The following is a 14,612-nucleotide window of genomic DNA, read 5'->3' as shown; positions in this document are numbered from 1 at the left end:
TTCATATTTTAGCCGACCATGTATATCACACAGTAACCTATTATATTAATTATCTTTAAAGTTGATAAAATCTCTACAAGGGCTGATTCATTATGCATCACCTGTTTTATAATAATCATCACCATCATCATCATCATTATCATCACCATCATCATCATTATCATCACCATCATTATCATCACCATCATCAATATCATCATTATCACTATTATCATCATCATCATCAGCACCATCATCATCACCATCATTATCATCATTATCATTGTCATAATCATCATCATCACCATCATAATTATCATCACCATCATCAATATCATCATTATCATCACCATCATTGTCATCATTGTCATCACAATTAATCATTATCATCTCATCATCATCATTATCATCATTATTATCATCATCATGGATGTCATCATCATCATCACCAACATCTTTTTCATTATTATCATCACCATCATTATCGTCATCAATATCATCACCATCATTATCATCATCATTACCATCATCATCATCAATATCATCAATATCATCACCATCATCAATATCATCATTATCATCACCATCATCATTACCATCATCATCATCACTATTATCATCATCATTATCACCATCATCATTATCATCATCGTCACTATTAATCATTATCATCATCATCAGCACCATCACCATCATCACCATCATCATCATTATTATCATCATCATCATTATCATCATCACCATCATCATCATCACCATCATGGCCGTCATCATCACCATCATCATCATCACCGTCATTATCATCATCATCATCATCACTATTAATCATTAGCATCATCATCCGCATCATCATCATCATCATCAGCACCAGCACCATCATCACCATCATCATCACCATCATCTTTTTCATCATCATCATCACCATCACCATCCTTTCATGGCGTTTACTGTGTGTGTCGGGCCTCCCTCCTTGCATGCTAACACATTGGTGAATCATATCAATGAAAGTAGAATATATTTAAGTACAAACTAGATTTTAATACATTTTCTATGAACAACTCAGCCGTTCTGCTGCTGCTCATTGCAATAATGTAGCCAAACCGGAACCTGGATTGCTCAATTACAGTCTTCCTACTTTCGTTTCTGCCTCTTGATTATTGAATTCTGACGACTTCACTACTTTTAAACATGCGGTGTCATATTATCTCGTACTGGATGAATGATCCCAGCAGCAAACTGAGCTCGCAACATTTCCCAGAAGAGCTGATGACTTACACATTTCAGCACCTGCAGCAGCGGACAGCTCCACAATTTACGGCGCCAGGACGCAGGCGGCTGTGATTGGCTGTGAGCTGTAGGTGCACGAGGTCACCTGGTGGAAATATAAAACAGGTCCGATAGGAGTGACCGTGTTAGTACCTGCTGAGAAGTGAACATAAACACGTCCATCCATCTGTTTGGACGCAGAGAGAAAGGATCATGAGACTCGCGGCTTTGATTGTGGTGTGCGGGCTGATAGTTGGTCAGGGTGGAGGCAGAGTGCGAGCAGCTCTGCCGGGATTCGACTCTGCTCAGAGGAAACGTGCAACAGGTGGGCAACCATATGACATGACTCTTAACTGAAGATTTGATCATATTTTATATTTTATTCTTTGATCATATTTTATTCACTTGACTGGAGGGTAAGTAAGATACATTTACACAAGTACTTCAGTACAATTCTTCAAAAAAGTGACTCATGCTTGCCTTGAATATTTCCTGTAATTTCTACATGTCAGAGCGAAATATTTTACATTTAGTAAGCAGGACAGTTATTTTGCACGATTTTACATACAATACATAGATCAACCTATGAAAAGTAACTACACTGATCCAAGAGCAAAATGCTTCACTAATAATCAAATTAAACGATAGATTTAAAAACAACAATAAAATAATAATTACAGTAATAAAGAAAAAGACTAAAGTGATAATTAATTTGACCATAATCATATTTCTAGACTTTGTTGAATGCAGGACGTTTGCTCTTAATATGGGCTCTATTTTGGGTCAGTTAAGGAAACTAAAGCAGATCAATCAGTTTGAACTTAAATCGATGTGTGTATGTGTCCTCAGGATCAGTCCTCTCTGCGCTCACGAGAAGAACTACCGGAGAGTTTCTGCTGGAGGACGCCAACCCGTGTTTCTCCCTGAGAGAGAACGAGGAGCAGCGGCAGCTCCTGTGCAACGACCGCAGGAGTCAGTTCAACTTCAACCCGTTCGGCCTCCGCTTTGGGAAGCGCTACACTTACAGAAGAGCCGTTAAAAGAGGCAGGACGAACACACGCTCGGCCCTCTCTCTTCGCCCCTCGGTCTACTCGCGATGACTGGACGAGCCCACCCACAACAGACCTGCGTCTTTCTCTGACAACTTGTGTCCATTGGTGAAGAGTCAACAGTCCATTCGTGTTTAAAAAAGATATTTTGCTTCAGATAAAAAATTATGTTTCTCTGAATAAAACTTTTTTACCTATATTACCTATATTGACTGTGGAATTATTTTATGAATTGGGGAAAAAAAACATCAAAAGAAAATACATAAAAAAGGGAAACAAACACTGCAGCAGACACTGACATGTAGTGACATGTTTGCTCTGCGTCATCTCAGTATTTAACCAATGCACCGTTATGATAACGTCAGACGTCACAATAACAGCTGCTTTGTGACATTTATAAAAGCTCATTTGTGATGTTGCAGTGGCTCCATTCAACCAGAGGATGTCACTACAGACAACATACAGCAGCAGCATCAATACAAATAGAATGATCATTAGAAAACCAAAATACTAAACCTAGAATAAACTGCAATTGAATATGAGTCAAATAAAAAATAAATTGATAAATGAAGATATAAATAACAGCTACGTGTTCTGGGGACTCCACAATGATGAACGTGTTTAACATGTAGATGAACTACTGTAAGAAACATTATTAAAACCTATTTCTTTCAAATTAGTTCAGTAATTAATGTCATCGAAAGAAAATATATTATTAGCATTATTTAAAAAAAGAAAAATGTTAATTTGCATATTTTTTTGAATTGAAATAGACAGAGCACATGATGAATAGTGTGTGTTCCTATCCCCTGACAGTGTGTGATACATCTGATTCATCTATTCTATTGTATCTGTTTGAACTTTAGACTGGGGACCCCCAGGACCCCCAGGACCCCAAGATATTAGTCTTTCAAACAGAAACAGACTACGATGATAGAAACTAATTACATGGTCAGTTATTGTCTTTGTAAACAGGGTTGGCAATGAAATGCAGTTTGTAGTCTCATTTTGCTACGTAAGGAAAGCACAGATAATAAAACAATATGATATATTTTGAGCCGGAGGAAAGCAGCTGATCTGAAGTCTGGTGGTTCTGCATCTCTTTAGAGCGCAGCAGGTGAACAGGGTGTGGCTGCTGGCTTTTGTCTATTCATATCTTTTGAGCTCTTCACAGGCTCCTCTTGTCATGAAACATTGGAATGATTGAATAAAGCACCTGTGAAATATGACAAAAAGTATACCTCTGGCCTGCAGTCCTAGCTGGTAGCTTTACTTAAATTCTATAAAATATCAAATGTATTGGGCTAAGAAGTAGAAAATCATGGTGTATACGTACAATTCACCCATTAACAGCATTCTATTCACAATAAATCATTAATGCTACATTTAAGCTCAGTTATGTCTGCTATTGTTTATCACTTAAAATGAGAACACTTTGCATGTCATAAATATTTATAATATCGCCTAACTTAATGTTCAACCTGCTGTTGAACATTAAAAATGTCATTGGCAGTTTAGAAATATGGACCCACCCAACCTTTTAGAAATAGTAAACAAACATTATTTTCTAATTGATGCAATGGAATGAATACGTCTGTCTCTAAAGTGAGTCCTTCTTTGTGCAGTGGTGTGTTCTTCACAATGAAATGATGAGTATCCTCATTCACAGAATAAACCACACAAACACACACGAGCCTTCAGGTCCAACTTTATTAAGTTACACAACACGAGGTCTGACAGAGACATGTGGAGCTGGACTGCTAACACTGACGAACACTCGTAGACGAAGGAGGGAAACAGCCCTCTTGGATCTGTGGCTCTTTGTCTGAGTGCTTCAGTGCAGGCAACTAAAGGAAGGAGTCACAGCGAGTGGGGGAGGAGGACAGGGCTTGTGCTTGATCCCAACAGCTGGTAGAGTAACACAGGTCACCTCACATAAACACAGTAACACACAACATCAGCCTACTGCTGGGAGATATTCTGTTCCTCTTTTAAAGGAGCACAGACCTAATGGTGATATAATGGAGACATAATCCAGCCTGATATGAAATCATATATCAGGCTGGATGACGTATGCAAAACTGAAATCCTCAGCCACACGATCTTTGAAAGCCTGGTGTTCTCCTTCTAAATGCCAGCGGCTCCGTGTGAAGAGGGGGACGTTATGAAGGGCTGTGCTCAGATGTCCTTGAGGTCCTTCTGGATGCCCCACAGCGTGTCAGCGCTCTTCCTCAGCTGGCCCTCCTCGCCGTCCGTCAGCGTCATGTTGACCACGCTGCTCACGCCGGAGCTGTTCAGCACGCAGGGCAGAGACAGGAAGACCTCCTCACCAATCCCAAACATGTCCTGAGACACACACACACACACACAGACAGTGAGGGGAGGAGGCAAGAGAACACACACACACACACACACACACAGTGAGGGGAGGAGGCAAGAGAACACACACACACTCAGTAGATATGCATCCCTGTAACTCTCTACAAAGGTTGTGCTCATGTCCTCAGAGGACGGAAATGTCAAAATGTGCCATAAAATGACATATTCATATTATTTTCTACTTTCACTGAGTTCAATGTTCATAACTACCAAATGTTCATGATTTGAACCCTTTTCTTCCATAATGCCAGTGTTTTTAATGAGAACATTGCATTATGTTGTGTGTACTAAATGCTCGGGGGAGATGGAGTGATCTGCATCCAACACATAAGAGCAGCGACAGAGTGGAAACCAGTATTGTATATATATATATATATATATATATATATATATATATATATATATATATATATATATGTGTGTTTTAGTCCATGACTGGATCTACACTGAAACACACGTTGTGCTTTTATTGGGTTTCTGTGGACATTTGTGTCCTTAAGGATCTGAGTGTCTGTATTTTATTATAGCAGCTGAGGTGCAACTTCAAAAATACAGAAAATGGCAAATGGCAAAATGTATGACATCTGCATTAACATAGACAAAATGATTAAACAATGAATGGAAATAAAAGAGCCATTACGTGATGCACAAGGGTCACAGAGACAGTATTAAGTGAATGGTTTAATGTTTTGGGAAATACGTATTACATCATATTACAACTTATTATATATAGTACTTATTAGCTTTTATTCTCTGACTGAAGTGAGAAGATGGATATCAGTCTCAGGACGGGATTAAAGTATACACAACCTGTACATAAATATCAATATCAGTATCACTGTAAACATAAATGTAAACATAAATATTAATATTAATGTAAATATTAATGTAAATGTAAATATAAATGTAAATGTAAATATAAACATAAACATAAATATAAATGTAAATATAAATGTAAATATAAACATAAACGTAAAACTCTGTGTGTGTATGTGTGTGTGTGTGTATATGTGGTTGTGTGTGTGTGGTTGTGTGTGTGTGGGTGTGTGTGTGTATGTGTATACGTGGTTGTGTGTGTGTGTGTGTATGTGTGGTTGTGTGTGTGTGTGTATGTGTGTGTGTGTGTATGTGTGGTTGTGTTTGTGTTTGTGTGTGTCTGTAAGTGTACGTGTGGTTGTGTGTGTGTGTGTGTATGTGTGTGTGTGTGTATGTATGTGTGGTTGTGTGTGTGTGGTTGTGTGTGTGTGTGTGTGTGTCTGTGTGTGTGTGTGTGTGTGTATGTGTGGTCGTGTGTGTGTGTGTGTATGTGTGTGTGTGTGTGTGTGTAGGTGTGTGTGTGTGTGTATGTATGTGTGGTTGTATGTGTGTGTGTATGTGTATGTGTGGTTGTGTGTGTGTGTGTGTCTGTGTGTGTGTGTGTGTGTGTGTGTGTGTGTGTGTGTGTGTGTAGGTGTGTGTGTGTGTGCGTGTGTGTGTGTGGCAGACCTTGACCATGGTGGAGACCGGATGGACCCGGCTCATGTTCTTGACGATGCTCTCAGTCAGGTCTGCTACGCTCAGACCGATGGCCCAGTTGGTGTAGCCCTTCAGCTTGATCACCTCGTAGGCGTTGCGACACAAACAGCCACAGGACTCTTCACATCCATCACAACAATTCACATGTATCTACAGATATTTACCAGCACTCTATGATCTGACCCTGACCCTGTAGAACCTGACCCCAAGAGATGTGAAGTGCATTCCACAGTGATGTGACAAGTGCACAAATAGAGCTCCCACTATATCAGATATACGTCACTTCATATATTCTCATAAGCCTAGTCTGCAATGCAAGAAATCACATCATTGTGTCATTTGTCAGCATATTTAGCATCAGTTACGAAAGGTTAATATCAGGTTGTTGAATCATCAATGTATGAATAATGTATGATGCATCATAGGCTCTGGAGGTAAGAGGTGGTTTCAGCTGATTGCTGCTGGATGTACGATGAATGAGCCCTTAATGCAGTGAGTGAGGCTGCTGTCCAACCAACACAGAAGCACTGCCACTGACAGACCTGTTGAATGATGACACAGAAACAATGGCCATGCACATGACAGCAGCTATCAGCCCACTTCATCTGTGTTTAGTCTCCATGCAGCAGCAGGAGGCTGAGCGAGGAGACGGACACACGTGACCTACAGGACGGCCATGCTTCTTCTTACAGAGAGGAAGTGGATCCTCTTCTGGCAGTGGTGTCACGGATGCTAAACAGGAAGTGACATCAGGCCTTTGGCTCCAAGTACATATATATCTATGGTATGCTAACGTCTCGCTAACCGCCAATTTATTGATCTATTTAACGATAATGACTCATATACATAGGTTTTATATATGTATTGCCTCATTAATATATGACAGGATGTATTTCACAGACTGGTTTATTTATCTAGCATTGAATGAACTGGTATTCCATAATGAGTCCAGTCTACCTGTCCACTACAGCCTTGTGTGTGGCCGTCCACTGCCCCTTATCACCATCAGTGCCAATGTCAGGGTTCAGGCTCTGCAGGTTGACTCCTGCCACGTTAGCTCCGCTCCACACCGGCACTGAAAGACCAGCAAAACACTGTGTGTGACTCTCAAGTCAAGTGGCATTGAGGTTTTCCGTGGCCCTGATGGTGGTAACGGAGAGAGTACGCACCGCTGGTGTCTCCATGCTCTCCCAGCACCCAGCCGTTGAAGGAGCTGGCGTGGATGCCGAGGCGTTCGGCCATCAGGTAGCGGAAGCGGGCCGAGTCCAGGTTGGTGCCGCTGCCGATGACGCGGTGCTTGGGCAGACCGCTAAGCTTCCAGGTCACATAGGTCAACACGTCCACTGTGGAGGGTGTGTTACAACCAGCGGCTATCGATAGCATTTATAGTTATTGATGATAATGTGTGTTTCCTCATGCTCACCAGGGTTGGACACCACGATGATAGTGCAGTTGGGGCTGTACTTGACGATCTGGGGGACAATGGCCTTGAAGACGTTGACGTTCCACTGCACCAGGTTCAGGCGGCTCTCGCCCTCCTGCTGGCGAACGCCGGCCGTCACCACGACCAGGCGAGAGTTGGCTGTGACCGTGTAGTCTGGAGGAAGAGGAGAGAAAGTGAAACAACAGGTGATGTCTGCAGACCTTTCTCCCGCAGCCGGTCCTGACCTTTGTCAGCCACTATCTTGGAGGTCTTGAGGAAGAGGCTGCCATGCTGCAGGTCCATCATCTCTCCTTTCAGACGATCCTCCATCACATCCACCAGAGCCAGCTCGTCACACAGGTCCTGTCCAGAGCATTATGGAGGAGACGGACACTACTTCACAACGGAATACTCTCAGATGGGGGTCTCAGACTCTCAGCAGGGTTTTCATCTTTCAATTAGAATCCAGATATGGTGATGCTTTTATAACTTCAATGTTGTCAAACATCAAACATTATGCGCAAAAATATGTCGTACAGTATACAGTATATATACAGTATATATATACAGTATATATATATATATATATATTGTATATATATATATATATATATACTATATATATATATATACTATCAGTGGTGGGCCGTCAGGGCCTGCAAGGCCTTCTCTGCTGGCCTAAACAGAATCACAAAGCTATATATATATTTATATATATATATATATATATATATATATATATATATATTTATCATTCAACAATTTTTCTTAAATACACTACATGTATTATAATTTATAAAAATATTGTTCCCATTATCTTATGTTCTCATTGCACAGCTACTGTCTTCCTCAGTTGCTCTGCTTCCAGTGCAGCTTGTTTTAAGTAGAGCTTTTATCCAATCACATCTCACCTCTGTGTCTCTAGGTAGAACAGAGCCAGATGCCTGCAGACTCTCACCTGCCGCCAGTGCAGATTAAAGTACATGGGGACGATATTGTTGATTGTCATAGTGTTCAACCAATCAGATCTTTCGTTTGATATGTTGGGCGTATTCTTTGACGTGTCAGCGCTGCTAGCCGCCTATAATGACGTCAGCATTAGTGCAGCTCAGTGTTCATCTGTAGCTTTCCCGCTAGGTGCAGAGTGCTGTGATTGGTCAGTGGGTGAGCACGTGACTGTTGTGAAACGAAACTTAACAGCCAGCTGAGGCTGATGGGTAGTGAATCACATCACGTGATGCAGCTCAGCCAATCAAATATGAGCATTCTGACTGAGTTGAGCTGCACCATGACACAAGGTGCTGAGAGGAGGAAAGACACTGCAGAGAGGTGCGTTCAACATTCTTGTTGTGAAAGTAAAATGTCACTCTCTTTGGGTCACGGCTTGTCATTGAGGAATGACTGTGGATCCCACAGCCAGGCCAGCTGAGAACATCATATTTTCCTGAATTTAGGCTTTTGCCTTCTCTAAATGCTCGAGCGTTATTCAAACGACTCGTACCGAACGGTTTAATACGAAGACGTACATAGTTACAGCCTTAAAAATGAGCTGTGGCGCCACAATGTGGTTATAAGGTGGTATTTCAGCTGCAGGACAGCAGTGAAGGCCCAGGTATGAAATGCACGTCCCGCCACTGTATACGATATATATATATATATATATACAGTATATATATATATATACTAATGATATATAGTGAAATAAATCATTAAAGATATACAATATATACACATTATTTCTATCTAAAAGTCTTTTTCTCCTCACAATCCTTATGAACATGTGTTTATTAAACAATGGACAAAATGTGTAAACATATATGAAAATAATGTTTTTGATTCAATATCTGTTTTTCACATTCACTGCATTACTTATGGACCAGATGTCTTTCTAATATCTTTTTCATATACTTAAGCATCCTATATCCTCATATTTGTATTATTATTTCTGCTATTGTTATTATTGTTATCATTATATTATATCCACTGCTACTATATTATTATTATTATGATTTTAGCTGTTGAGTTGTCTCTGTCTGTCTCACTGTCTGACATAAACACGTGTGTGTAAGATATGTGACACCATATGCTCCTCCCCTCCAGGTATAACTGTTATAAAATACAGCTATAAATTATATAATATAGGTACGAACAATATGATTTACCACCATGTCACACACATGGAATGACATCTGCCGTCTTAGTTTCACATAATACTGATTGATCTTATTATGTGGGGTATTGTTGTATTACACCGGCACAGACGGAACCTGGTCCCTTCATATCTTCATGGCGTTTACTTCTTTATTTCATCAAAAATCTAATTCAGTTTAAAACAAACATTTTGAAATATAATTGTACACAGTATATGACTGTTGAAAGACATACACTGATGTATTTTACACATATGGCAATCGATCAGATTTCTGTATTCGCTCTACAAACGTATAGTATACAGTGGTGTATAAAGTACCCAAAAGCCATACTTGAGTAAAAGTAAAGATACCTTACTGGAAAACGACTCCAGTAAAAGTAAAAAGTCACCTATTAGAATACTACTTGAGTAAAAGTCTTAAAGTATCTGATATGTATTGTTCTTAAGTACAAAAGTACTTAAGTACAAAAGTAATTTTCTGATATTAAATGTACCTCATAACCTGAACATTAAATGAACATCATAACCTGTTCATTGAAAATAAAAGTACAAGTAAATGCTGTTAATGAAAAAGCAAAGAGTCAGAATTGTGAGAATGATGAAGTTTATTCTTTTAAGTGCTGTGGCACCATGACCAAGGACATGGAGCTGTGTTGAACATAATTGGGTTGCTGTGATCCATCCAGGAGCAACAATGTTCAACATAATATATTGTACATAAGTATACTTTTGCATCTACTATGAACTTATCATCATAATTCTCCGAAAAGCAATATGACACTATGAAGGAGTTGTAACAGTGCGTTTATAAGTCTGCTCATTAGACTAGAGGATGTAGAGGGCAAATGCATAATATTATGTTCAGCAAAACATATCCACTTGATGCATCAGGTCAGTGTTTAGAGAAAGGAAACCTGCCTTGTAAACTCCTATGGGCTGATTTGAACACAATAGACAAAGGTTTTGCTCAAGCTGAATCTGCAATTGGGCGACTGCTACCATCATAACTCCATCTGATCATCCACAACATGACTCAAATATCAAAACATGATCAATACTAAAGCAGCAACACAGTCATTACTTGAAACTGAAAAATGTCCTGTTCATCTTCAAAAGAAGTTGGTTTTCAAAATTGCGAGAATTCAGTCTCGCTCTTCTTGGGCTGAAGACTAGTCCTGCGATGCTAAATAGCCTTTCACAGGCCGCTGAGGCAGGTAGAGGTGTGTTCAGCGTCACAGACAGCTTGCGCACAGCTGCGAAGGATTTCCCTAATGCTAATGCTAACGCTAATGCTAACGCTGCGGTCTCTCGGCTCCCGTCAACACTTCCTCAGCTCACTAACTCGCTAGCGATCCACTGATGTTGGTCTTCGTCACCACCGTCGTTTGTTTCGGGAGTCGCAGGTGCTTCCATTTCTGCTTCCGTCATGAAATCAGTCATCGTAGAGTGGAATTCCACTCATGTAGTCGCCCGCTAGCTTATAGCATGTAGCATCCTGGCATCACAGGGAATCAAAACACCGCGGCTTTGAGAGCACTTGTTTGCAATTGTGCATTAACGTGATTCACCAATGATTTAACTTGCTGCTAGGACCACTGATTCACCAAACCTGCTTGCTTGCAGTCTGTGTTCCACCACAGTCCCCGACGCTGCTCTCATGATTCATTTGTTTCTGAAGATAGATTTGATTTTGTAGCGAGTAACGAAGGTTTCAGGGGAAATGTATCGGAGTAAAAGTATCAGTTTTCTTTGCAAAATGTAGTGAAGTAAAAGTAAAAGTCAACATAAATATAAGTAGTAAAGTAAAGTACAGATACCCAAAAAAACTACTTAAGTACAGTAACTAAGTATTTCTACTTCGTTACTATACACCACTGATAGTAGATTCATATTTACATTCATATATACTCATATATTTACAGGTATTCATATATTGACAGGTACTCGTATATTTACAGGTACTCGTATATATTCACGTATATTTACAGGTACTCGTATATTTACAGGTACTCGTATATTTACGTATATTTACAGGTACTCGTATATTTACAGGTACTCGTATATATTCACGTATATTTACAGGTACTCGTATATTTACAGGTACTCGTATATTTACGTATATTTACAGGTACTCGTATATTTACAGGTACTCGTATATATTCACGTATATTTACAGGTACTCGTATATTTACAGGTACTCGTATATATTCACGTATATTTACAGGTACTCGTATATTTACAGGTACTCGTATATTGACAGGTACTCATATATTTACAGGTACTCGTATATTTACATGTACTCGTATATTTACGTATATTGACAGGTACTCTTATATTTACAGGTACTCGTATATTTACGTATATTTACAGGTACTCGTATATTGACAGGTACTCGTATATTGACAGGTACTCGTATATTTACAGGTACTCGTATATATTCACGTATATTTACAGGTACTCGTATATTTACAGGTACTCGTATATTTACGTATATTTACAGGTACTCGTATATTTACAGGTACTCGTATATATTCACGTATATTTACAGGTACTCGTATATTTACAGGTACTCGTATATTTACGTATATTTACAGGTACTCGTATATTTACAGGTACTCGTATATATTCACGTATATTTACAGGTACTCGTATATTTACAGGTACTCGTATATATTCACGTATATTTACAGGTACTCGTATATTTACAGGTACTCGTATATTGACAGGTACTCATATATTGACAGGTACTCGTATATTTACATGTACTCGTATATTTACGTATATTGACAGGTACTCTTATATTTACAGGTACTCGTATATTTACGTATATTTACAGGTACTCGTATATTGACAGGTACTCGTATATTTACAGGTACTCGTATATTTACGTATATTGACAGGTACTCGTATATTTACAGGTACTCGTATATTTACGTATATTGACAGGTACTCTTATATTTACAGGTACTCGTATATTTACGTATATTTACAGGTACTCGTATATTGACAGGTACTCGTATATTGACAGGTACTCGTATATTTACAGGTACTCGTATATATTCACGTATATTTACAGGTACTCGTATATTTACAGGTACTCGTATATTTACGTATATTTACAGGTACTCGTATATTTACAGGTACTCGTATATATTCACGTATATTTACAGGTACTCGTATATTTACAGGTACTCGTATATTTACGTATATTTACAGGTACTCGTATATTTACAGGTACTCGTATATATTCACGTATATTTACAGGTACTCGTATATTTACAGGTACTCGTATATATTCACGTATATTTACAGGTACTCGTATATTTACAGGTACTCGTATATTGACAGGTACTCATATATTGACAGGTACTCGTATATTTACATGTACTCGTATATTTACGTATATTGACAGGTACTCTTATATTTACAGGTACTCGTATATTTACGTATATTTACAGGTACTCGTATATTGACAGGTACTCGTATATTTACAGGTACTCGTATATTTACAGGTACTCGTATATTGACAGTACAGTGGGCTGCTGTGAAGCTCCCGGGGAGCAGCGGGGGTTTCAGTGTCTTTCTCTGGGACACCTCCACACGCAGACAGGGACGACCGGCTGCACCGCTGAGCCACAGCCGCCCACTGCTGTTGTTGTGTCTTACCCGCAGCAGGATGCTGATGGCGCAGGCCATGCCCACCTGGCCCACTCCGACCACCGTCACCTTGTTCCTGGGAGGCTCAGCAGGGCTGCTGGCCAGAGGGGTGATGAGCTTCTGCAGCACTGAGGACATGATCAGCTGGAGGGAGACACAGAGGAGACATGTCCTGGTGAGCAGGTCCCACAGTCACAATTTGTGTCTCAACTCGTCCTTTAGGTTCATTTACAGCCTCCAACACACAGCAGTGTGCCCAAAGATGTTAGTGTATTACCACACAGGACACAGGAGCAACGAGGACGCACAGAGAGCTGCTGCACCAGCCGTCACTCTGTGGAGCAATTCTCCAATGAGTCAGTCAATGGTTACACAACGATCTACAGCAGGTCTTCAACAGGGGGGCCGCAACCCCGAGGCCCTGGGGGTCTGAGGGGGGGTCGGCAAATCTTAGGACCAGAGACATCATGACGAGAGACATCATGATCAGACATCATGACGAGAGACATCAGGACCAGAGACATCATGACGAGAGACATCAGGACCAGAGACATCAGGACCAGAGACATCAGGACCAGAGACATCATGACGAGAGACATCATGACCAGAGACATCATGACGAGAGACATCATGAGAGACATCATGAGGAGAGACATCATGATGAGAGACATCATGAGGAGAGACATCATGAGGAGAGACATCATGACGAGAGACATCAGGACCAGAGACATCATGACGAGAGACATCATGACGAGAGACATCAGGACCAGAGACATCATGACGAGAGACATAATGACGAGAGACATCAGGACCAGAGACATCATGACGAGAGACATCAGGACCAGAGACATCATGACGAGAGACATCATGACGAGAGACATCATGAGGTGAGACATCATGAGGAGAGACATCATGACGAGCGACATCATGAGGAGACATCATGAGAGACATCATGACGAGAGACATCATGAGAGACATCATGAGGAGAGACATCATGACGAGAGACATCATGAAGAGAGACATCATGAGGAGAGACATCATGACGAGAGACATCATGAGGAGAGACATCAGGACCAGAGACATCATGAGAGACATCATGACGAGAGACATCAGGACCAGAGACATCATGACGAGAGACATCAGGACCAGAGACATCATGACGAGAGACATCATGACGAGAGACATTATGACG

General features: G+C 40.3%; 2 protein-coding genes across 2 annotated transcripts; one reads left to right on the top strand and one right to left on the bottom strand.

The window, feature by feature from the left end:
* Positions 1-1,458: 1,458 nt before the first annotated feature.
* On the top strand, positions 1,459-2,345 carry kiss2 (kisspeptin 2; the record flags this gene model as incomplete). The annotated part of the gene is made up of 2 exons (XM_079294910.1): positions 1,459-1,570; positions 2,095-2,345. 2 exons carry the CDS (start codon positions 1,459-1,461, stop codon positions 2,343-2,345), a joined length of 363 nt encoding a protein of 120 aa, XP_079151036.1.
* Positions 2,346-4,472: 2,127 nt separating this feature from the next.
* On the bottom strand, positions 4,473-13,558 carry LOC306796174 (L-lactate dehydrogenase B chain; the record flags this gene model as incomplete). Its single annotated transcript, XM_079294984.1, has 7 exons — positions 4,473-4,640; positions 6,159-6,282; positions 7,146-7,263; positions 7,358-7,531; positions 7,612-7,785; positions 7,857-7,974; positions 13,430-13,558. 7 exons carry the CDS (start codon positions 13,556-13,558, stop codon positions 4,473-4,475), a joined length of 1,005 nt encoding a protein of 334 aa, XP_079151110.1.
* Positions 13,559-14,612: the final 1,054 nt, after the last annotated feature.

Source organism: Melanostigma gelatinosum, assembly GCF_949748355.1.
Source record: "Melanostigma gelatinosum genome assembly, chromosome: 22".
NCBI classification, from domain to species: domain Eukaryota; kingdom Metazoa; phylum Chordata; class Actinopteri; order Perciformes; family Zoarcidae; genus Melanostigma; species Melanostigma gelatinosum.
This window is presented reverse-complemented; position numbering and strand designations above follow the sequence as displayed.